Here is a 25,481-nt window from a genome sequence, read left to right as displayed (position 1 = left end):
CTCCCAGTTTGGTATCATCAGCAAACTTGCTGAGGGTGCACTCTGTCCCTTCATCCAGGTCACTGATGAAGAAGTTGAACAAGACTGGACCCAGTACTGACCCCTGAGGGACACCGCTAGCTACAGGCCTCCAGCTAGACTCTGCGCTGCTGACCACAACCCTCTGAGCTCTGCCATTCAGCCAGTTCTCAATCCACCTCACTGTCCGCTCATCTAGCCCACACTTCCTGAGCTTGTCTATGAGGGTGCTATGGGAGACAGTGTCAAAAGCCTTGCTGAAGTCAAGGCAGACATCATCCACTGCTCTCCCCTCATCTACCCAGCCAGTCATTCCATCACAGAAGGCTCTCAGGCAGGTTGAGCAAGATCTCCCCTTGGTGAAGCCATGCTGAGTACTCTTGATCACCTTCTTGTCCTTCACATGCTTGGAGATGGCCTCCAGGATGAGCTGCTCCATCACCTTTCCAGGGATGGAGGTGAGGCTGATTGGCCTGGAGTTTCCCGGGTCCTCCTTCTTGCCCTTTTTGAAGACTGGCGTGACATTGGCTTTCTTCCAGTCCTCAGGCACCTCTCCTGTTCTCCAGGACCTTTCAAAGATGATGGAGAGTGACCTAGCAATAACATTCACCAGCTCCCTCAGCACTCATGGTTGCATCCCATCGGGGCTCATGGATTTGTGGGTGTCAAGTTTGCCTAAATGATCTCTAACCCAATCCTCCTCCACCAAGGGAAAGTCTTCCTTCCTCCAGACTTTCTCTCTTGCCTCCAGGGTCTGGGRTTCCTGAGGGCTGGCCTGASCAGTAAAGACTGAAGCAAAGAAGGCATTCAGGAACTCTGCCTTCTCTGTATCCTTCGTCACCAGGGCACCCACCCCATTCAGCAGCGGGCCCACATTCTCCCTAGTCTTCCTTTTGCTTCCTTTGCAAGCCCTTCTTAGTGACCTCGACATCTCTTGCCAGATTTAATTCCAAATGGGCCTTGGCCTTCCTCGTCGCATCTCTGCATACTCTGACAAAGTTCTTATATTCCTCCCAAGTGGTCTGTCCCCCTTTCCACATTCCGTATACTTCCTTCTTCTGGTTGAGTTTTGCCAGGAGCTCCTTGCTCATCCATGCAGGTCTCCTGCCCCCTTTGCTTGACTTCTTACTCATAGGGATGCACCGCTCTTGAGCTTGGAGGAAGTGATCCTTGAATATTAACCATCCTTTCAGGGAATGCCTGAAGTGGAAGAAAACTGAATTTGCATTAAGCAACCTACCCATGTGGGAATTCCTCTGGAATTCCTCTAATCACAAGACCAGGCAACTAAAAAAAACCTCCTCTTGCGACTATGATTACACATATATGCTGGTAGTATTTAAGGATTAGAGGAATTATTCTTGTATGCCTGTTTAGTTAATCACTTAGACAACACTACTGAACACACCTTTGCATTTCCTGAGGGGGTGCAAACCAGACACAGAGCTCATGAGGCTGAGGTAACCCCTTACTTCACTACCTGGACAGTAGTGAATGTGACATGTAAAAACATTATGACTGGAACAGAAACTTACGGGAGAGTGTATTAAGTTTTCAAACCAAAGTCCAATTGTTCCAAAAAACAAATCATACAGGTCACTAGCAAATATCTGGACCATCACTGGATGTAGCTTTTATTGCACAGTGTAGCTGACCTAGAAATGTTGTGATTTTAGTCAAAGGAATCTGAAGTTTCCTACTGGGAAGATATTTGTGACATTTATGGTAATTACTATAAGCAACCATTTACTATATTTTGACAGCTAAAACCTAAAAAGAACTTCAGATATGAATAACAGAGATGGAAGTATCTGACTTCAGTTAAAAAAAAAAAAAAAAAAGAATGGGGGGGATTCTTTTGTCCCCATCTCCCAAAATGCTTTCTAAATAAGGTAGCAGAATCAGATCCTTGATTAACAAATAAGGTACAATATACTGAGCTGAACTTTCTGGATAGGCACGTTTAACTTTAAGTACCTTCATACTGAAATGTGTCCAGCTTTTGTGGCATAACTCATCAAGGGCAACTAGCTTACAGAAGATTTATTTCCATGATGCACTGAGCTGTTGAGACAGCAGTCAGGTGAAGAGAGATGAGGGGGAGGAAAACTGCCTTTTTGCGAGACACCTTTGAAGTTCCACAGTCTGCAGAACTGCTACCATTTCCTATAATCCAATCAAGTTGTATCTGAAAGATTGGAATCGCCTCCATCCATTCCCCATCTACTCTTCAGTAATAAGTCAGAGGAATCCTCAAGTACGTCTTAGGCTGTATCTCCAGACGCTTTGAAGTGTTCAGCCATCAGCTATAGTCCTTTTTCTTCTTCCTCTTTCACAATCATATCAGCCTCCTGTTATTACTTGAGTTGCTTGCAAAAAGTCAGCATTACTATTTCAAAAGCAATCACATTAGGATTCTCAAATAACTCATTCTACTTTTTGTTTCAGAGATGGAACAAGCATAATCATGATGGGAAAGAAATAAGGGACAAGTAAAGTAATCTACAAATCTAAAAACCTGTTGATTAAGTATAGAATTTTCAGTGGCGCCTGAACACGTTAACTGACAAAACTTTTTAGAAAGTCCTAGACAATTACAAAAAAGTAGAAACTAAACCTAAACTTGAATTCTAGTGAGACATGCACATTTTATTTTTTATTTAGCAACACAGAACACAGCTGTCTTAGCTCATGGAACAGCAACCCATTCAAGACATCTTCAGTGCACATGCTCAGTAACACACTGCAGGGTCAGGACTTGAGGTATCTTGAGAGAGATTTTTTTTTTTTCTGGAGGCAACTGGTCCTGACTTCCACTGAGCTCCAAACTCAGCAGGAGCCAGGAGCTCTGCCCTATCAGAGGCATTTGACTAACAGGTGACTGGCAGCATCATGCCTCCATGAAAAGCAGTGCTTCCCAAGTCCAGGATGATGCCTACTGGGAGCTTTACCATCTCATAAGTAGAGGAAGAAAAATGCAATGTTGCATCCCACCACAGAAAGCTGACCCACACAACACACTGGTCACCCTCTCTTCAAAAAGGACCGTAATGCCAAACTCTCTGATCTCACAGAAATCATCTAAACTCTAGTAGAAGTCAGCTGCAGCTTTGCTTTACCAATTCAGAATTTGACTCAACAACCATGTTTTACTATTAGAAAAAAAAAAGGAAGATTCCCCCGCCCAACTACTTTACAAATAAGCGCACCAAATTTCTTTCAGTGTCTTGTTGATGTAAAGCTCTATATGCCCACTTTTCATTGTCATTTATGGGTGGGTTAAAATAGGGAAGCATCCCAAAGCAGTTGTAACATGTATATGAAAGTGCCCCTTAGTTTGATATTAGCCTTAGCAGCATTTTATTTCAGATCTATCCTGAAAAGGTTGGTGGTTGTTTTCTGCTGTCATTGTAATCATCATCACTTCATTCAATTAGGTGTACAACAACAATCCTGTTATTAGAATAAAACACCCATGAAAACTGGTCTTGTGTCCTATTTCATTTCCCCATATTTGTCACAACCCATGACTCCATTTGCTATCTCCTTCATTAACATTTTTTACTGAAATACTCTTTCAAAATAATAAAATACGAGCTTATAGTTCAAATACGGCTCTATATGGCAGGGTCAGGACAGCCTGGCAGAACCCAACATGTTTAAAACATTTCTTTTCTGAGGCTGAGATCAATATTACCATGTTAGACCTTGGACTGAGACACAAAACCTACTGCAGCTCTGAATGCTCCATCCAGAAGCACAGCTACACACAGAAAAGAGACAACATTTTTATTGTTGAATACTGTTCATTAAACAAAATCTCAGTGCTTACTTAATGGCTTCACACATGTCCAGTCCCATTTTCACACAATTCTTGGCATGATTTTGAAGAGATATAGGGAGCCCAGACACGCAGTAATAGCAGTCACCTAGAATTTTAATTCTCATACATTCATTTTCCTGGAGGAAAAAGCAGAGTCAGATCATCACATTCAACTCGAATTACATAAATGACAGGGCTACTGGTACAAGGACTGACTTAAGTGATATTATCAAAATCATTGTATATAAGCCTGTTTAGATGGACAAGGATTTGGCTGGCTAAAAAAGAAGAGTCATCAGGCATTTTGTATGGATGATTCCTCTCTCCACTATGGTCCTTACCAGGTGAAACCAGAAAATAAGTGTAAGTTTTATACACACACACACACACACACACACACACATATATACATATACATATGCAAAGTTGCTCATTACTTATTTTAAAGAATTGGGGTTAAACATCATGTATTCAATCTAAATAAAGTCTTTCTGTTTGAAATCTGAAAACAAAAGACCTTGCCTTCCATATTTAAGGCTTTGAACAAGTATTATGAAATAATTCCCGAAACTAGTAAACATAATCTTATTTCTATCTTTTGTACTCTCTAAGGCAATATGATTTTTTTTTTTACCAATAATGAACATTTATTTTAGTTAATAAAAAAAACACGAATTGTTTTCTTTTTTAATGAGATCCTTTGCAACTTCACACGCTGAATGCAGTTTGTTCTAATGATTATAAAAACGACACCTAAATAGACAAAAGTAAATCTTTTGATTATATTTCAATCTTTTCTGGAGTAATCTAGAGGCTGTGGTCACATCTTCTTAAAATTACTTTGATTAATTTGGCTCCCCTGTCCTCCAATCTCTTAAATGCTTTTAAGAGAGAGTGGTTGTATCACTTTTCTATCTTGCATTTCCTAATATTTGTTCTTGTAAATCAATCTGTTTAGAGGGGTGTCCAACTTCAAAAGCCTGATAGTGCTCCATAAGCTCTCTATATTGTTCCTATTGGAGAGAGCTATCTTGGCTTTCTGTGTGTGATGATTTTAAGGACATTAACCTCTGAACTCTGTGCACAGACTGCCTTACTGCCAGAAGCCCAATGTTACTTTCAGATCAGAGCCAGATTTCTTAACTACTCTAGTCAAGAAAATTACAAATTCAGAATAATATAACTGAAACACATTACAATTTAGACTAATATAAAGGAAAGCCTTCACATGATTCAATTTGAATCCTCCTGCCCAGAGCCTAAGAAATGCTGCCTGGAGAAAGTGGAGTCCCCAGGACAAAATAATATATTAAAGATGACTCAGATATTTAAATTAACAGTAGTAGTCCAGTAGAAACTCACCTTTGCAATCTGATCAAATTTGCCAAACAGCTCATTCAGCATGTGCACCAGTTCCCCTGGCGAGCAGTCGCTGGCTAGGCGAGTGAATCCCACAATATCAGCATACAAGATGCTGCAACAGAAATGAACAGAGCCTGGGTTACACTTTCCTTCCTCAGAACTGAGATTTATTTATCAACAGCAAAATCTGAAAGCAGGTACTCAGTACTTGGCAGAATCATGCCCAAAATCAAAACAACCACCACTACCTGTAGAGCAGTAAATACATGATCTGCTCATTTGACTCAGCATAGAAGGTATATATTCTGCATCTATATTTGTTATATGTATTCAGAAAATATAAACCTTTTCCTACTCACAAATGGGCAAAATAATAATGGAAATTAGTTAGTAAACATATTTGTTATTAGAAATTGTTTAATAACATTTTATCAACATTATCAGACATTTCAGTCTGCATTTACCTATGAAGGGAACAAAGTCTTTGTCCACTTGTTACTCAGACTGTTAAATTCCAGCTTGCCTGATAAGACATTCAAGCCATATGCTATGTTTCCAGTCACCAAGCAGAAGAGACTAATTCAGAGAATTAGGCTAAGGAGCAAGTATTTGTGCTCACAAGTGGAAATTAACTTTCTCAAAAGTCCTGGAATACTTGCTTTAAAAATGTCATTTCTGGGAACGTCATTCAAATGACATTTTCCAATCAAAAAACTAGACAAAACAATTTGAAAAGATGAAAGAATATTTGACATAAATGGTGGGCTTATCACCCAGTACAGTGTGTTGCTATTTGCTGTCTCCAAAACTGGCAGTCAAAGATGAAGACCTCATTTTTTCTAATTTCTAGAAATTTATAATTAAATAATTAGCATTTCATCATAATAACTTATTTTGGTTACTGAACGTTAAGTCATTGAAAAATCTTATTAAAACAATTCTCTTCCTAATTACTTTCTTATTACTCTCTTTTCAAACTTTCTCTTCACGTGGCTAGGAAATTGTGGTAAAGTACAATACCTTACATTGGTGTGCCTTTTGACATATAAGTTGTGAAAGTTGTTGGTATTTTCCAGCTGCCCTGCCTTGGGACCTTGCAGCCGCTGAATTATCTCTGCTTTCATCTCCATGGCAATGTGAGCAGGCAGCAAAGACAGCAGGAGGCGCTCCTAAAATTTAAAGTGACAAGTTTGGAATTTCTGTAAGGAGAACCAAATTAGCGTGCGAACAAYGCTGTGTGAGGCATACGCTTTTGTGAACACGCTAGAACAGTTCTGTGAGGCAAGAAGGAAATAAAAGATACACTGTTTTCCTAGCGTTCCCCTCTCAGATTTGACACGTTCTAACTGTGAAGAAGATTTCCTGAACTGAAAGATTAATGTAGTATTTATAGGCAGTTTAGCAGGTACATGACAAAAAGGTCAATGTATTTTCACTCTTAATATAGTCTACTTGTTCTTGGTGGAGATATTTTGCTAACTATAAGGAATGCTGGCGAAACCAATGCTTTGTTTTGTTTTTCCCATCATGACAGCTTACTCTTGCAGGTTCAAACAGAAAGTTTTTGTATTTTTTGTGACTTGCACTTGTCAGTAATTATCATTAATTAGTTAACAAAGGAGCGAGTGCTTTCAGCTCCAATTTCACATTACTGTGCTCCTGTTATATCATTTAGTATCATGTTAACACAAACTAGCAACTGTCTTCCTTTGACCTTGTTATGATGCTGGACACATGGCAATGGGGACCCTCAAGGTCCAGGTTGCCACTTATGCCTTTGAAACCAGAGAGGCAGGCAAAGGGTTGTTGGCCTTCAAAGAGAGGAGCAGCAAAATGTTTTAAGAAAAATAAAGTTTTTACAGGAAACAGAATAAAAGCTATGAGCAAGAGAATCGTAAGAGGAAAATGTAACCAGAATGCCCTCATTTTGTTGATGGCCACATGAAACACGGGACATTTCCCCTTCTTTTTCTCTCCAGGCCAGATCATTATCCCGTTCTGCAAAAACTTCCTGCTGAAATTGTTCACCAAATCACAACTCACACCCAGAGGAATGTTTTCCTTCCACCTTTTCCATCATATGAGAGAAGGATTACAACCAGAGGTGGCTCTAGAGAACTGCAATTGGTGGAGCACACTGCAAAATATCCCGCCAGGCCCAGCTACAGCTAAATGCTTCAGCCACCCTCACGATCACCATTTTACCATGAAGCAGTATCAAACCACATATTACACTTCATGCATGCATACATGCCTGCAAGTGACCCAAGTTCAAACCAATTCTCTGACAAAAGAAACCTCCTCTCTCTTCCTGTCCCCAGGGAAAAATGTCGGAGTGGGAGATGGACCCGGAGTAACGATGAGTCTCAATATGAGTATGGTCGTTCTCCCTTTATTAGAGCTTACACAGAGTATATATAGACAGGCGAYAGAGCATGTGCTAGCAATAGCTGTATGATTGGTTTACAGTCTCTGTTCAYGCGCCTAAAGCGAATACATGATTGGTGCAAAGTTGCTGTTCACRTGCAGGGGCTTGTCGGCCCCCTCCTTGACTTGTTTACCACTACTTGCCTTCCCCTTTTGTAATGGTCTAGGAATGTTCAAGGACAGTTCACAYAGCYGYGGGATCCTCCCTCCATCGTGAAGACAGGATTGCTCACTTCTAAGAGATCATGCCCCTTTTCACTTAACCATTCTTCCACAGAAAAATGCTTATCTGTGAGGATGAGGTTATTTTGGAGGTAGATCCCTGATAGTCTTTTCAGGTGAAGCTGATTTTCTCCCAAATGAAATGAGTAAATAATCACAGAATCACAGACACACAGAATGGTTGAATTTTGCAGGGACCTCTGGAGATCATCTAGTCCAACCCCCCTGATCAAGCAGGGTCACATGCAGCACGTTGCACAGGACCCTGTCCAGATGGCTTTTGAATATCTCCAAGGATGGAGACTTTGCAGCCTCCCTGGGCAACCTGTTCCAGTGCTCAGTCACTCTCACAGTAAAGTAGTTTTTCCTTATGTTCAGGTGGAACTTCCTGTGTTTCAGTCTGTGCCCGTTGCCTCTCGTCCTGTCACTGGGCACTACCTGAAAAGGGTCTGGCCCCATCCTCTCTACACCCTCCCTTCAGATATTTATACACATTGATAAGATCCCCCTGAGCCCTCTCCTCTCCAGGCTGAACAGGCCCAGCTCCCTTTCCTTGTATAAGAGATGCTCCAGCTGCTTCCTCCTCTTTAGCAGTCCTTTGCTGGACTCTCTCCTGTAGCTCCATGTCTCTCTTGTATTGGGGAGCCCAGAACTGGACACAGCACTGTGGATGTGACCTCGCCAGGGCTGAGTAAAGGGGGAGGATCACCTCCCTCGACCTGCTGGCAATGCTCTTCCTAATGCAACCCAGGATGCTCTTGGCCTTCTTGGCCACAAGGGTACATTGCTGACTCATGGTCAGCTGAAGCATATACTAGATTTCCTCTCTCTGCAGCATTTCATGTGAAATGCTGGACTCCTGCACAAAGGGCTGCTTTGCTCCCTGTTCCCTTTTCCATGGGAGGCACAATCCAGTGCAGATGTTCTGAGAATGCCCATCAATGAGAGGAAAGTTGGGCCCTGGTTTGTCCTTTTGTGGGACTAGGCCCTGATTCCTACCTACCAAAAAGTCTCATGTGTTGAGAGATTTCAAATGTGTCTAATTCTTACTAATTTCAGGGTTTATTTCTTTTGCTTCAGAATCACTGTTTTCACACTGATGCCAGCACACTTGTACCTGTGAATATGGATTACATATGTTGTAAAAACAAAAAACGAAGCTGCAGCTGGCTGATTTCGGCAAATAATGGAAAATACTGACTGTTTCACACACTGGAACCATAATTCCTGGGATCGGAAGAACTTAAAATTCATGTCTTTAGTCTAGGCTACTGTTACAGTCCTCTTGGTGTTTTTTATTTTTCTGTTGTAAAACCCTTTCTGCATGATATTAACAAAGGTTACAAAATATGTGCTTGTTTGTTACCCCAACAATACTTTCCCCTTTCATTTGCATTATATAATTTTGAAGAAAATGGCAAAAAATATCTTTTCTGAATGTTTTCAGCCACTTACAGTAAGAAATACTATAAAATATACTCTTTGATTTTTATTAATACACTACTGTTATCAACAAGGCTAAGGGAGCCGCTTCTTTTTTCAATCCTGATTTGGTAAAGCCACTAAACTGCCAAGGCACACCTTAAAATGATCTTCCTCCCAATGACAGCCTTATAGGTGTATTCAGTAGCACTTGCACCACCATATTCAGGACAGCTTAGCAATGCGGAAGCTCTAAATCCTGCCAAGATTCAACAGATGTGCTAAATGGACATCGCCATTCTTGGATGAATCAGGGCCTTCCTATAGAGAATTGCCCTATATATTTAGTTTGGGTCAGGTAACTAGGTAACTTGTTTGTTTGCACTTTACAGTCTCAGTATTCAAAATTTTGATTCTTAAGGTGTGACTGGAAGGCAAGAAAGAAAAAACACCTATTTTTCTCCAGATGTTGCACTCTATGTCAAGGGGAACCATCTCAGTGAGAGCCACTGAGACGGGCAGTGGAAGGAACCTTTTGGCAGACAGGACAGGAAAAGCAGGGAGAGAGCACAAACAAGCAGGATATTGCTCTAGTGCGGCATAAGTGCCTTCTTAAGAGTCAATTGTCAATCAAGTGTCAAAGTGACAGGAAGATTTCCTAGAGGACTCCCTGAGGTTGTTTCAACAGTGGAAGTCACTGGAAGTTGTTGAACAAGAAGGGCTTTCTAGAGGAAGGCTAGAGAAACATCTGCCCTGCAAGGATTCAATGAGAGGGGTTTTTTCAGGTCTTGCATTTCCTTTGTTTAATCAGCAATTCTGAGTTTTCCTTGGTTGAAGAGTTAACTTATTCTAATTAATATTTTTGTGCTGTAAATAAAATCCAGTTTTTTAAGACTGGCAGCTTTTGATGTCTTCTGGAAACTATTCCACCCAGGGACCTATATCAATCATGCTCCACCAAACCAATTGTGGTCTAAAGTTTGAATAAACTTTCTCAGTGATCCAGCAAGGTTAAGCCTTTATAGCTACACCTACTCCTGCCAGGCTTGCAGTTCACGCACCGAGCAAATTCTAGAAATGATCTGGGGACAAAAGGTTCTTTCATACTCAGGTGATGCATGTGAAGCTTTCCTTGCTAAAGCCCACCCTTAGTCCACAAAAACTGCTATTAAAGGAATGACACCGCACATACACAATGCAATTCTTGTTTAACACTTTACAGATAGAGAACTGCATCTTATCTGGCTGGTATGATTGATATCTGCTGTTCTCCTGTATCCTTTTCCTTGTGTAATCTCCAAAGAAGCCTGGGACTGTGATCTGACACTGTATGCCAAAATATTGACAGCTGTTTCAGTGCACCAACTCCATCCTTCTTTGGCCACCCTCCAGCTCTTCCATCAGGGAAAAAGTCTTTGCATTCAGGACAGAAATAGCCATCCAGACTAGTCACTTCACATCTTCCAGCACATCATCTTCAAAGCTTGTTTTTCTCTCAACAGTAAGGTGACATTAATAATAACTTCCTCTGCTGGCTTCAGCTAACTTCCTAATTTGTAGATTCATGTTTGCAATCTTCAGATGCTTGTTTTCAGCATCTAACACCAGCACGTTGACAGGATGACTCCCCAGATGTACTATTTCAATTCAAGTAGCACAGAAATCCAACAGGGTATGCAACACAGTATTTTCATGCTTCTGCTTCCAATGCAGAAGAAGGGAGTAAACAGGAAGGAAGAAAATATGGCCCAGGAGGAACTGGAACTCCAGTGATAAATCATGCTTCTCCAGTGTGATGGAGGAAGGTTACCTATGCTAGACAGAAAGGAGAAACAGCTGCGCCAGCTGGCCAGATTTAAAATACTTTTACATTCCTAAATCTGATGGTTTTTTAACATGGTCAACGGGAAAGGAAGGGGCTATGCCAAAAGCTGGAACCCAAACTATGCTGCATGAAGAAACAGTAAATGCATTTGTTACTTCCAAACATTAGCCAAAACCACTTTTTATGAAGAAGCAAGGAAAATATCCACTGTTAAATTTACTGTAACAATTGGCCCTACCCTCCAAATCCATGTTATTTCATAAACAAATATATCTGGCTACTGTAAAGTAAGAAACAAAACAGAAATCCTTCACCTTATGAATTTCAGTAAAATTAATCTTTCAGAATTCTTTTCACCTTCTAGAAATGTACATAAAACAGCATTTGCACACTTGCATCCTAAGGCTTTATTTTATGCATAAATTGAGATCAAAACCCACTTTGTTTAATATGTTTCAGTCTGAAACATTATTACCACGTTATATAACAAAGCAAATTTCTTTACAGGTATAACTTTGGTCGCATAAAGGCCACTGTAAAAGCTGAAGGATCTCCATGCTGTTGCATCCTACACAACACTAAAGCACTTCTGCGAATAGCACTCTAGACATTGGGACAGTGCATGCTCCGCAACAAATTAATGTGCCTAGTGCCTGTATGTATTTTATGGTTGGTAAATAGCTTTCACACAAATCTTAGTTAGAAAACTAACTAGCATATTCTTCTGCCTAGGGATTGCCCTGCATAGAGGTATCAAACACATGACAGATGTGGCAATGCAGCAGTGGGCTCAGAAAGGCAACACTGCACCAGTGATAATTACCACAAAATTGGGAATTATAGCACCCCCTCTGATGAAGCCTGCAAACCTGCTCAACAGTGCATCTTTCATGGAGGTGCATTCGTGTTAACGCAGGCAGTGGCTCAGAAGGAGCTGCCTCTGAGCTCACTCTTCAGCTGATGCCAAAATGGCCCCAATGCCAAACCTACCGAACAAAATCCTTTTCAGCGGGCAACTGAATATGGGGTCCTTTTCAGACTAAGAAACTGAGTTATTCATGAAGTAAGAATAAACTAAGTGATGTGAGTCTCAGTGTAGCATTACTCAGACTATGAGTTTAAAGCTGAGAAAGCCTTTGGTGCACACTGGTAGGACTTTCTTGATTTTAACAGTGATGACAGTGAACAGAATCACTTTTTAATACCATTTGGGAGGGTGAAAGGATATTGAATCCCTTCTGAAAACTTTCAATCTACTTTCATCAGATTCAGCTCATCCTCTGCCTGTTACAGGTGCACCCTTTCTCACGGCTCTCTGCAGTCCACAGTTTAACCATCTAGTCATTCCATCTCCTTGCTTATGTAAGGTCCCAAAAGGGTTGCAGTCACTACCCATTTCCATTGCGTTGTATTTTTCATCTTGTCACCGAGACTCGAATCACTTCCTTTACTGTTACTAGTATGAAAAAAAGATAGCATGCTCTTTCTGGAAATCACTGTAAATCACCACTAGGACTAACAGAGGCAGAGGCTTGTCACATGGCTTCAATATATATATCATAATCGGGAAAAGTCACTCTTCCTCAAAATGGATGACTGCTCTATTTTCCTACACATATTCATAACACACACTTGATATTTTTACCAACATTTCAACAAGCATCAAGCTGATTGATTCTTTTTTTTTAAAATATGTCCCTGACAGTCATAAATTTTGCAGATCCTACATCCATCTGCATTTCAAGGCATCCTAAACATCTGCAGCTCTACTTAGATGTCAGCAGAGTTTTCTAAGATTCATCTACTGCATATGTATTTGCATTCCAAATGTATTAGAAATTGATTAAACTATGGCACTGCCGCTTCCTTTATTCTTAGCTGCATCTTCATTCATCCTGTTCATACTTTCCAACTAATTCATCTTCAGTCAGTCATATCTTCAAAATGCTAATGTATGCAATGCTATGCAACAATGTACTTATGTCTTTGACAGGCTGGATAATAATTTTGACTGAATGAAAAAAAATTTAGGAAGAAACTCTAGTACAGTGATTTGTGTGAATAAGTCACAGCATATCTATTAATAGCATTACACAGCCCTTTAACAATAGTCTATTGACATCATTGAGAATCCTTCCACAGAGTTTGGACAAAATCATTAACAACAATAATAATATTCAATTGCTTTTTATATGTAAAATTAATGGGATTTCAGCTAATAACAACATGTTATTGAGATGCTACTGATTCTAAATTGGGTTATGGCATATCATTTGTTCCTCAAACTCACTGAAGATGCATGCATTAATTTATAACAACTCTAGAAAACACATATAAGGGAAGAAAAATTCGTCCTACAGTTTGCACAGAATGAGGAAAATGGAGAGAAAGTCTCTTATAGGGACCCATCAGATAAGCAATCAACTCTCATTAGAAAAGCATATATTAATAGAGCAACAAAAAATTAGTCTTCCACACAAAGAATTTGTATAGAAAGCAAAAGTTTGTGATTTTGTTGAAATTAGCCTGTTAGAGTGATAAAACAACCAGATATCCTTGGACATATTTGCAGAGTATTTGTATGTGACAAAAATAGTCCCAGGCACATAAACACTTCTATTTTCTATTTTTATAACTACTATAACAAGCTGTACATATTTTGCTCCCTGTGGTACCAGAAAACAAATGCTCATTCTTAATGTATGTTGATCATGCAAGAATATATTTTAAAATAAACTAGAAGAATATCTAAAAATGAAGGAAGAGTATCAGTGCAAATTTTGTTTGTAAATATGCTGATAAAATGGACTCATTAATTTAAAATTCCATTCTTGCCAAACAGATTTGGTCCAGCAATCTCTAAATTGCAAAATCACAGATCAGGAGTTACTCATCTGGATTAAACCTACTTATTGCAACTGTGTTTTCCAATGTTGTCAGTGTGGATCACATTACAGTTGCAAATAATTCTTATGAACATGAGGGCTTTTCTATTGAATTAATCAAAAAAAGCAAAGTAGCCCCAGTTGTTGAAGCCCACCCACCCTGGGCTGCCCGAGAGCACTTTTCAATGCTGTAAGGGGCACTCTTCAAGGTATCCGGGTCAGACTGACTCATGCACAAAACCAGAAGTGACCTGTGAAGCTAAGGTAACTTAACATAGCCAAGTTATGCTCTCAGTTTCCTTCAGTTGTCTTGTATTTGGAAGACCACAGAGGACAATAAAGCTAGGAGTTGGGATGGAAGGAAGATAACAGCATCTACTCTGACTAAAGCATTTCTAAAGAATCACATCTGCCATCGGATGAAGAAAATCCTCCAAAAATAACATTTTTTCCAAATATGGAAAACAGAGAAGAGTATAAAATCATTAAAAGGCATGCAAAAAAGTTCTAGAGGAGCAACTTGCTCAGAATAGTAAAAATAAAAGATTTTTCAAATGCAATTCCTGTTCTTGTGCTCTTTATTCCTAGCAATCTCTTTTACTCTGCTCTTCAGAGTCTCTTTAGCATCTTTAAAATAAATATTATACCTGTGCTCTAAGCTTCTCATTTGGTGGTTTAAGTAGTCTCCATGTCTTCTGCCTGCCTTTTCAATTTTCAAGTTGTTCTCTAAATGCTGCTTTCAATTAGCTTCCTGAATTTTATGTAGTTCCCTTTTTTAAAGTTAACATTACTATTGTGATTCTCTCTTTTTTTTTTTTTCTTTTATCCTTGCAGGGATGCTCACATGCAATGCTTAGGACTGACTCAAGACTTACTTTTTCTCATGAAACTTCTCAGACTAGCTGTTTTGAGAAAGAACGTAGTTCAAAAATTTAACCTTGATAATCTCTTATGTTCACACTCCTATTCATGCCCCATCATGTCCCACAATAGATCATTCTCTATCACTACACTTACCCAGCCCATACAGATGTAAATGACGCCTCCTATCATTACTGCGTTTGCCATAGGCAAAGGCAGTCTCAGCTCCCTGAGCAGTTCCTCCTCCTCAATGAAAGGCTGAGAGTACAGAGACTTGACTTCACCTCTCCTCTTTTAGCACTTTCAGAGGAGTGCATCCTACTTTGCAAGGACTATCCAGAGGCTGGAAGCAGGTAGGTTGTTTTGCATTTCTCATTTTTTTTATTGAATGGCCATATTAAAAAAATGGGAGGGTAGATAAGAAACTTGAATAAAGGAGAAGTTTGAATAGGACTAGCATATCGGATACTCACAACCACTAATCTGACTAATCTCACAAAAAAATACAACCATAGAAGTAGCCCTGATACACCTGCAAAGGGTGAACCCATCCTGAAATGGAGTGGTTTTCACAGGGAAGAAGATTCTCACTGAAAGACTGCAGAGAAAAAATTGTATTCTAAGAGAAGAAAGAAATACACGAGCAAAGTCCCACAAGACAAAAAGGCATGGAAGAAGATACTAATTTACTGGAAGAGAGAGACATGAAAGAAGGAAATAGAATGATATTTTGGTGAATAAAATGCATTTTGAGTGCCTTTTAACAAGAACATCTGCTAAAAACTAAGGATGCTTCAAATGAAAATGACAGAGGAGAAGGAATACTTGGTGATGAAGTTATCTGTAGGATAGTCTTGAGTCTTCAAAGTGATGTATCTGGGAAAGGTCAGCTGCAGTTCTTGGCTGTAGCAGATAGGTATTTCATTAGAAAGAAGAAAATCCAAAGCAATGGAAGGAATTTTATTTGGTGCCCTAAAGAAATCTCTGGAAGTCAGGGAAACAAAGGGTAAGAAATATCAGTGAGGGAGAAAGACAACAGTGAATTTATTACAATACAGAGTAGCCACAAATACCTGTTAGCTGGTAGTAGATGATTCCTAAATATTAGAAAGGATAAGAGGATGAGAGACCCTTCAAACAGAAGCAGTTGTAACAGAAGCCCTAACTAGGGTTAAGCGAGAGGCATATGAAGTCATGAAAGGGCTGAGAAAACATACTTTCTTGTGGTCCCAGGGTACAAATTTCAGGGATCTTGCAGAGTTCCCATTAATGGACAGCAGCTTTGCAGCCAATTTTTCTTGGATTAGGTTAATATCCTACACAGATGACCAAATTGCATTAAAAAAAATTGAAACATGAATGCATTTTCAAGTTATAGTAATTTACAGAGCCAGAAGCCACTTTAATTTTCTTCCTTTTGGAGCAAAAAAGACTTAAAACGCTGTGTATTCAATTAGATTTTGGTTGCAGTAAATGGGTAAAAAGAATTTGTCCTTGAATGCACATCTTCTGTATTTCAATTTAGCGCACAGTGGTTTATTTAGCTGGCCTCTGAATGTACGAAAAATACTGTGTCGAGTGGAATAGGGACAGATCAAGTAATCAGGGAAGTCAGTTCCAGACCAGCACTGGTAGAGAATAGAATGGATTTAATCAGTATTTCTAGCTGACCTCCAGCAATTTGATTTTTTAAATAAACCCTTAAAAATGCAGAGGTGACAGGGCAATAGTACATCATATTTCAGGGTCCTCTGAAATGTTAAATTGAACTTAAGATGAAGCATAATGCTGCCAAAGTGTTTCAACATTACAGCAAATCATCTGGGCTTACTAGAGAAAGTATAAAACTGCAAAATATCAGAGGTCTAGAAAACCTGGCCTAAAAGGCACAGTGCAAGCAACAGGACTTGTTTGCCTGTCAGGGAGATACCCGAGGGCAGAGAGGACAATAATCTTCAGGTGCGCAGAAGGCTGAAATAAATCATAAAGGAATAAACCTTATTCACATTCCCTGTGAATGGCATTCACAGGCTTACATTGCATTTTAGGATATTTAAGTTGGACAGTAGGATAAATACCCCCTAAAGGTGAGAACTTGTGGGAACAGATTGTCTAGGAAAGGTGTAGAATCTCTGAGATTTTGAAGAACCGCTTAGATGGATATCCAGTGGGAATTATCCAAGGGTACTTGATCCTGCTGCACGGCTGGAAGAAGGATCAGATAACCTCTTGATGTTTATTTGAGACTTCTTTTTCTATTTCTTATGAAAACATTCTGAAGTTGTAATAAAACCTTCTATGAACTTATTCTTTGAAACCAAACCTACCAGGAACTACTCTAAAAATTTGCCTCTGCTTGTGAAAAAAAAAGCTGATTGTTTAAGTCATCCCCAAATCCCTCTTTTTAAATGGAACAGTAAAATCAAATTAAGTTCACAAAACAGTTTGCCATAAATACATAAGAGGCAAATGTAAAAGTGGTAAGTGTTTAAATCTGTGTGCTTTCTCTCTCTTTTCGTCTTACTTTCTGTTTCTGAATCTTTGTCATCAGATAACGTTAAAACAACTGGAGGAAGACAGAAAGAAAATGCATTAGTGGATTTCCTCTCCCTGTAGTTCCTTATTTTGCTGAAATCTGACACTTTCATTCCAACTCCTACAGGGAGAGGAAGTTCAGGGAGGGTGTTTACTTTCACTCCTGCAGCATTTTAAAAGGTTAAGCAGATTTTTTTCAATACAGAAAATTTATTTTCATCTTTGATCATATACAAAACTTTGTTTCAACCAGAGCTGCCTCAGAAGTTAAAGCAGCTACAAGTTTTGAGTTTGTTTCCTTTACTGCCCCATTTGTTATCAATAAGATTTTTAAAAATTATTTAAAGATTTTTTCTAAATATATGGTCTGATGATAAAGACAACTGTTCGTACAATAATTTATATTTATACAAACACACGATTGTTTAATGAACACATTCAACATTTTGGTTTAATAATTAGCACGGTAGCACAGACTGAACGGGTTACAATCCAACTAACCAGCAGGCTTCAAAATGCAATTTACTGAGAAACATATTTTTATTTTGAGCATTTTGAGTAGCATGTCTGAGACATCACAGTTTTCTTGAAAGCTATTTGATAATCTGGAAGAATAAATAAATTCAGTGCTACTAATAGGAAACTACTTGTCTCAGTGTCAACACTCTTGGAAAGCTGTTGTCCTTACAAATATCTGTGCTGCCGGTACATATATGTCCAAGCACTTGAGCTTGGACACGCACCTTTTAGCTCTAGGAGTAACAGCAGCAGCATGCCCATAGTGTCCCCCTTCCCCCTCCCCCGCTCCCAGCCTACCTGCATAGAAATTGAATTCTTTTCAACCTTAAAGATTCTTTATTCAAAAGAAAAAACAAAAGATAACACAACATAAACATACTTCAATATCATGTGGTCTGAGAAACAGCAAAGCCCACAGGCTGTGAATATGTACCAGGGCAATACAGCTCACAGGATCTCTACTTAAATAGTTTTTCTTTCTCCTTTGAATAAGTGTCCACACACACATTGTAGGATGCTAAGCAATACCCCAAATATAAAGGGATTGCCTGAAAAGAAGCCTGATCATCTAAGGAAGAAGATTGTCATAATCCGAACACTGTCTTTGAGTAAAAACTGCTAAATCCAAAGACCTTTCCAATGGGAAGGGAAGGATTTATCTTTGTAAGGGAAAACCCAAGAGATTTTTCTAAGAAATCAGATTGTACACAAAAAGACAAAGCCATTTCAATAGCCAGTATGCAGAGTTGCCTCTGCTGAGGATGAATGCCATCTGGGAAAATACACAAAAAGATTAGCAAAACTTTGGTTGTGTTCAGTGTCTGACCTTGTCCTGAAATATAGGACAAGAAGCTACTGCTCAAATGATTTTCCCATTACACTAATCAAAATCAAATTCAGATCCCACCACAAATATCAGATCTCTGTCCTGTGGAAAAAAGCCAAATGAATCTGCTAAGAAAACACCCTGCAGGTAGATGACAGAAACCTGAAATACAATCTATGGGCACATACAAACCCAAAATAGCTGTAAATGAAGTCTTCCTAAGTAGATAGAGAATTGATACTCTTAATTCTAGAAGATATTTTAGAATCAAATGCAGAGGGACTTACTCAAGAAATACCGAACTGTTAACACATCAGGCCAAAAAAAGTACATCACATTGATATCTGTGGAAACTTATGGACTCTGTTTTCCTATCCATAAGGATCTTCTTCTCTGAGATCATTTAAAACCCAAGAACCAGATGCTGCAATACCTAGTCAGGGTTTCCAGCACCAGCAAGTCAGAAATGACACTATTGTAAGCAGCAGCATACTTACCTAAGCAACTGACAAACAGTGGCAAAAAGGGAGACTGAGAATGGAGGAGAGATTTATAATTCTCTATGCACCTGCAAAGTCACTGGCCAGAATTTGGTGAATGTATTGCCAGCTGGTTTATTACAGGTAGTCTGCTCTCAAGATCTCAGAATCTGCTTGGTAACTGAAGGACTAAAACAGGAACAACCTACTGGCCCTGCATTACTGGATATATATGGTGTGACTGCCTAACTACTCTTGCTAAAGGTCCTTGTCTCCTTTAAAGCATATAAGGCTTCCTCTAACTTAAAGCCAAATAATTTCTGGGTCTTACAAGGCAGATCTGCTACTACCGACTGCAACTGACTAGACAAACCTGTAGATTGCAGTCAAGTGCACTACACCAACATCACCAATGTGACGGAGGTAGCAGAGGTATCCACTGCATCTCGTTCCTCTTGAAGTGACATTTATGACATGAGCATATCTTTCTCAGGAAGGAGATGGTAAAGTTATCCAATTTTGACGACCCAAACCAAAGATGAGTGGATTAGAAGGGTTAATATGTGAAGATCCTAAATAGGAGTGAACGGAATACAGCCTCTTCCCTAATGCATTCTCTCTTTTACACTCTATTTTGTGGACTTGCAAGACTGTTGAACTCTCTCTGATGCATGCACCATGAATCTCAGTCATAAATTCAGGGATGGATGAGAGAAATCTACTCTGAAAATGTTACCTGATAGCACTGATCCATTTTTTCAACTGATGGTTCACAGAAAATAGTTTTTTTCAGCAATATGCTCTTGCAGCAAAGAAAGCCAACTGCATCCTGGGCTATATTTATAAGACTGTAGTCAGCAGGTCCAGGGAAGTGATTCTTCCTCTCTGTTTGACACTTGTGAGACTGCATCTGGAGTACTGTGTCCAGGTTTGGGCTCCCCAGTAAAAGACAGATATGGTATATTGGAGTGAGTCCAGCAAAGGGCCACCAAGATATTTAGGGGGCTGGAAAACATGAGGTACAAGGAGAGGTTGAGAGAGCTGAGCCTGTTCAGCTTTTAGAAGAAAAGGCTAAGAGGACACCATATTGCTGTCTACAACTACCTGATTGGAGGATACAGAGAAGATGGAGCCAGACTCTTACTGGCAGAGTGGCAGGATGAGAGGCAATGGACACAAGTTGGAACATGGGAAATTCCAATTAGATATAATGAATTCTTTTTTTTTTTAGCATGAGGGTAATCGAATACTGGAACAGGCTGCACAGAGTGGGTGGTTTGAACACCACCATCCTTAGAGCAACCTGACCTGATTAGACCTGCTTTGAGCTGGAGGTTGGACTAGATGACTTCTGGATGCCCCTTCCAACCTAAATTATTCTATAGCTCTGTGATTCTAAAAGTGATCAAAGAGTGTGACAATGCACAAGAGGTGCTGTGTCAGGTACTTAGAAAACCTGCTGGGCTTGCTCTTCTATGTACAGCAGAGCCAATGATAATGAAAACACCAGCAGACTAGCTGTGCTCCACATTCAGACAAAATACCTAAGTCCACTGATAAAAGGGTCAGATCAGAAATAATGGATGAAAGGCATTATGCACAACCAGCCCAGAAGCCAGTCTGGGGCAATTGTGAGTCACATGGCTACACGGAAAAGGCCTACAGTCTCTTTTGAGGGTAACATTTAGTCAACATCTAGGGGCCAGAGAAGAACTGTCTCATGGTAAGGAGAAACTAAAAAAAAAAAAAGAAAGTCTTTCCTTGACTAAGCAAGCCTTGGGGAAAAGCCCGCTTCATAGTTAAACATGGGCCTGCTTCTCTGACTTGTGCCTACCAGTCACAGAAGCAGCAGCTTGGGACCAGATAGGTCTTGTAGCTGTTAAGCATTCACACCCAGTTTGCACAAAGTGGTTGTGAAATGAGACTAAGTAGGAAAAGGTTGCTCCAAAAACTTACCCAGATCTTTGTAAGAAATTATCCAGGCTTTGGAACAAGAAAAGCCAGGAGATGAAAGAGAGTCCTGTATCCAACAAGACAATGTTATCCTGTAGATTCATGGGAGCCACTGTTTGTCAAGCACTGAGCTATTCCCATACCTCCTGCTGTCGCTGGCCTTCCTTGGATGACCTGTAACCTCCCAAAACTGGGTTAGAGACACCGAAGCTAGGAGGGAGCCCTTTGAGACTGGAAGTTCTCAAGGCCAAAATGAGTGATAGTGATGGAGAAACACCTTCCCTGTGAATTTCACAGGAGACTGAACCCTTGCTTGAGATACACAAAATGTTTTTGAAGATGTCTGTTTCTTCTGTCCTGAAGAGGGGTCTGGATTAAAGACCAAGAAACAGTCAAAACACAGTGCATTTGAAATGAGCTGATGAAGCTTCAGACAAGAACTGTCAGATTCTCTCTTACCCTCAGTGAGCAGCAATAGTAGGTTGCTCTGCAAGGCAAATCAAGTTGGAAGCTAAGAGTCACAAGCAGGGCCCATGATCTCACCAACAAAAAGCTATGAAGTCATACCAGCAAGTGAGGGTGAGGATCGTGTCTAGAGATGGTAACCAGAGTAAGCCACCAGAGTAAGCCAGTGATAGCCAAGTCCATAGTGATGAGCAGGTCTRAGATAAGCTGGAAAGTCAAGTCCATGGGTCAGGGTCTGGATCACCATGATAAAAGGCCATTCACAGGCATGGCTGCAATGCGGCTGCAATGTATCTCAGGTGAGGGCCAAGGGTGAGTGCCTCAGCTTAAAAGCAGCTCCTAAGGGAAGGAGCGGGGAGCCCCTGCTGAGGCTTATGTCTTTGTTCACAGCAGTTCTTACAGATTAGCCAAACTTACACGCAGCCAGGTAAATGCCTAGAATGTGGCAGAGTGGGCTTCTAGCCTTGACATCTACCCCTTGGAATGGACTTTTGGCTTAAASCACTTGGAAATAGTGTATTTTCCAGTGTTATTTTTTTCCCTAGATAAAAGGGTTGTGTTTTCTACAGCCTGAAGCTCTTCTGATTCAGGGAAAGTGTAAATAAGGGTGAAGAAAAGAGAGGAAAGAATCAGGATATTACAAAAAGAGAAAGGTTATTGCCTGACAACATGAAAAGGATTAGAAGTAATATCTAAGCAGGCCACTGGCAAGGATATGAACTTCAAAAAAATGTTCCAACTTAGCCAGATTGCTCAGAACACCTTAAGGCAGTGAGCATACCTCTCCCCTTAGCACATTTGTGTGATACAGCAAGGAGGAAGTCATGCTGGGTTAAAAATTCTCCAGCTTAAGTTCTTCAGAACATGTGCACTGCCAGCATAAATGCTCGCATGGACAATCACTTCAAGCAAAAAAAAAGGTATTTAGAAATTAGAAATGACATAAAGAATAACAGGATGATTAACAATGCTACAAAAATACAGAGCTATTTGTGTGCAGCTGTACAGAAGCTATTTAAAATACCCAGAGGATATTTACCCAGAATCAAAGCACCTATTTACAACATGGAGGCCTATATATTAGAAAGCAATCATTCTGGAAAGAATATTGAGTTCACTGTACTTAACCGAATAAGAAGTATCTCTCAGCATGATGTTGCTGATAACAAGGCTAATGTGGCCTATTGACTTGTAAAAAGACTTTTTATGGACCTTTGCCTCTTATAGGATATTTACTGAGAGCACTGCTGACGATAGTGTGTTCAGAAATGCTTGCTACAAAAATGATATAGGAAAACATGAATGAGTTCAGAAAAACTGCAAGAATGATCAAACAGCTGGAAAATCCTGAGTAGAGAGAACAAATTTAAGATGTTCAAGCTATTTAACAATATTATAAGGATGTTTATGACATGACTGAGCAGATCTGCAAGTTAAAAAACAAAAAAAAGGAGGCTTCTGGGTCATCAAAATCTGTTCATAGTTCTTGCAGGTACAATATCCTGTAATCCCTACCTGTAGAGAAGATTTTTTAATGTAGAGGGCTCTTAGCTGAAAAGGACATAATAAGGACAAAGGGATCCTAGCTGGATTGAAATAATTTCAATTTAGAAATAAAATGACAATTTAAAAATGAGGCAATTAATTATGGGAATAGTTACAATTAAGAAAACTGGACTGGCTATCAAAAGAAATTCTCTTTCTGAAAAGAAATGCATTTTAGCTATTAGTTTTTGTGATGCAGCTGGCAAAATTGCAGATAGCATGACAAAAATTAACATTTGCCCGTCAGCTGTATATTGCCTCAGATTTATCAGTATATCATGAAAACGTGGCAGTTAGTATCTGCTTAAGCTATACATTTTACTCTTAAAACAAAACAAAGCAGCATTACTCATCACTTTATCTGAGGATGTTGGATGTAATAAATTACCACAGCTGTGATCAACACATTTAGAGAAACAGCTGAAATCTCAGCTACTTCACTGCAAAATGGTAAATGACTTTTTCTCTCTATGATGTCCTGAGGTAGGCAAAAAAACATTATCTGCAGGAACTGCAGTGTTTCTATTGCCCTGTGTAGAATATTTCTACAGGTTATTTGCTAAGCCATTCATTTCAAAATAGTGAAGAACACAAGTGTCTTCATGTAGATAGCTAGACTTCCAGTGATGGTATTTCTTCCTCTAATAATGAGATATATATCACAAGTCATAGGAATCAGGAATTCTCTTTGCGAGTATATATTAAGTTTATTAAGATTATTAAGCTTATTGGCTAGTTTATTGTCTCAAACCTTTTTCAAAAAACAAACAGAGCTGTGCCTAACAGTATGACAACAGGAATTCAGCCAACAAGTAGTGTGAGACGGAATCAAGACATAAAGGCAGTTGCTGCCAGGAAAATTGAAAACTGCCCAAAGACTTCATTGAAATGTTTGTAGCACTAAAAAAAGAGGGTCCTAGAATTATAATTCAGTGGATATGTGAAAAAAAAAAAAGCATACCCAGGAAATATATTTTTATGGTACATTGCAAGTAACAGAAAATAAATCCATCTACTTAATGCTTTCAACATCCTTCTGAATTACAATGACACCATCTTCTCTGCCACAATGACAGATTTATTTGGTAATATTGCAAAGAAATACTTTTTATTCTCAAATATTGAACATTTTCCAATTTTGTAGCACCTCCTCCTAAAAGAAAATATTAAAATCCAGTTTCCTAACTGAATAATAGAAGCCAGTGGGTTATCCTGAGATCCCTCCAAACATAACTGAAGTGAATGAATATCATAGTTAGTACTAAAGCAGAGTAAATGTCAGAGATACATTTACAGCACATGTAATGACGCTATCAAGATAATTAGACTATTTAAATAAGTGGAAAAATCTTTGGGATAATGCAGTAACTGGTGCACAATCACTACCAAAGATAAAATTTATACTGCTGTTGCCAGGAGAGTCCTACTTATTGTCCATGATTTCTTTATATGCACTTATATACACCAAAAGCCTTATTTTCCAGAGATACTCGGAAATTAAACACGCCCCAGAAATTAGAAYGAACATTGTTCCACTGTAGCTGCACTGCAGACCACCTCTTTTATGACAAACCAATCCCCAAGAATATATTTAGGGAGCACAAGACCATGCTGTAAAGAGCTGAAAAACATTGTCTAGCTCTGCTGCACCGAGCTTTGTAAATATACCCCTAAGAAGGAAAAGGATGGTGAATTGGGCCAAGTTCAGGACATCATTCTGCACTTAACGGCACTTGTCCAGTCCAGAGCTGTTGTTTCTTCTGAAAACCCTGTTTCTCGGAATGTTCTTGTGAAGAATCATAAGGCACGGAAGTCATGGTAGAAGAGGCAGTAGGATCCTACATCTCAGCATCAGTAGAAAAAGTTAAATATACGAGTGAGAGTAGTCAAATAATATGATCAAGATACTGAAATCCCTCTATTTTACCAGCTGAAGAAGTGATATCAGAGGCCAAAAGTAACTGACTTCAAACCACTGACACCAACAAAAAGAAGTAAAAGAACAATTGTCATTATTTTAAAATGATTGACGTGCATCATTGTTACGTACTTCTCCATATTTCTGAGAAACTTAATAAAGATACACACAATGCTGTGATTTCTGACTGAAGTAAAGAACACTCCTCCATATCAGAGTACTGTTAGAAAGGCATATGATTGAAGATACTATACTTTAAACTATTTCCTTTTCTGTTAAAACAGGCTTCCTATTTTACTGCACAATGCTGATGCTAAATTTGACCCGATACTTTATCTCTTTCACCCATTGCATTAGACCATAATCACCATTAATGCCCATTGAACACATTATGGG

At 39.4% G+C, this 25,481-nt stretch overlaps 1 protein-coding gene across 1 annotated transcript in view; it reads right to left on the bottom strand.

Annotated features, from left to right (window-relative positions):
- The window catches only part of ADCY2 (adenylate cyclase 2), a 198,317-nt gene that overhangs the window by 69,284 nt on the left and 103,552 nt on the right, over positions 1–25,481 (bottom strand). The window contains exons 5-7 of the mRNA XM_026082600.1: positions 6,224–6,372; positions 5,204–5,315; positions 3,851–3,978 (exon numbers count right to left, since the gene is read on the bottom strand). Of these exons, the coding sequence (XP_025938385.1) occupies positions 3,851–3,978; positions 5,204–5,315; positions 6,224–6,372 (389 nt within the window). The remainder of the gene's footprint in view (positions 1–3,850; positions 3,979–5,203; positions 5,316–6,223; positions 6,373–25,481) is intronic.

This window comes from Apteryx rowi, unplaced genomic scaffold (genome assembly GCF_003343035.1).
Source record: "Apteryx rowi isolate R43461 unplaced genomic scaffold, aptRow1 scaffold_584, whole genome shotgun sequence".
In the NCBI taxonomy this organism is placed as follows: domain Eukaryota; kingdom Metazoa; phylum Chordata; class Aves; order Apterygiformes; family Apterygidae; genus Apteryx; species Apteryx rowi.
Note: the sequence above shows the minus strand (reverse complement) of the source record. Positions and strands in the feature narration are given on the sequence as shown.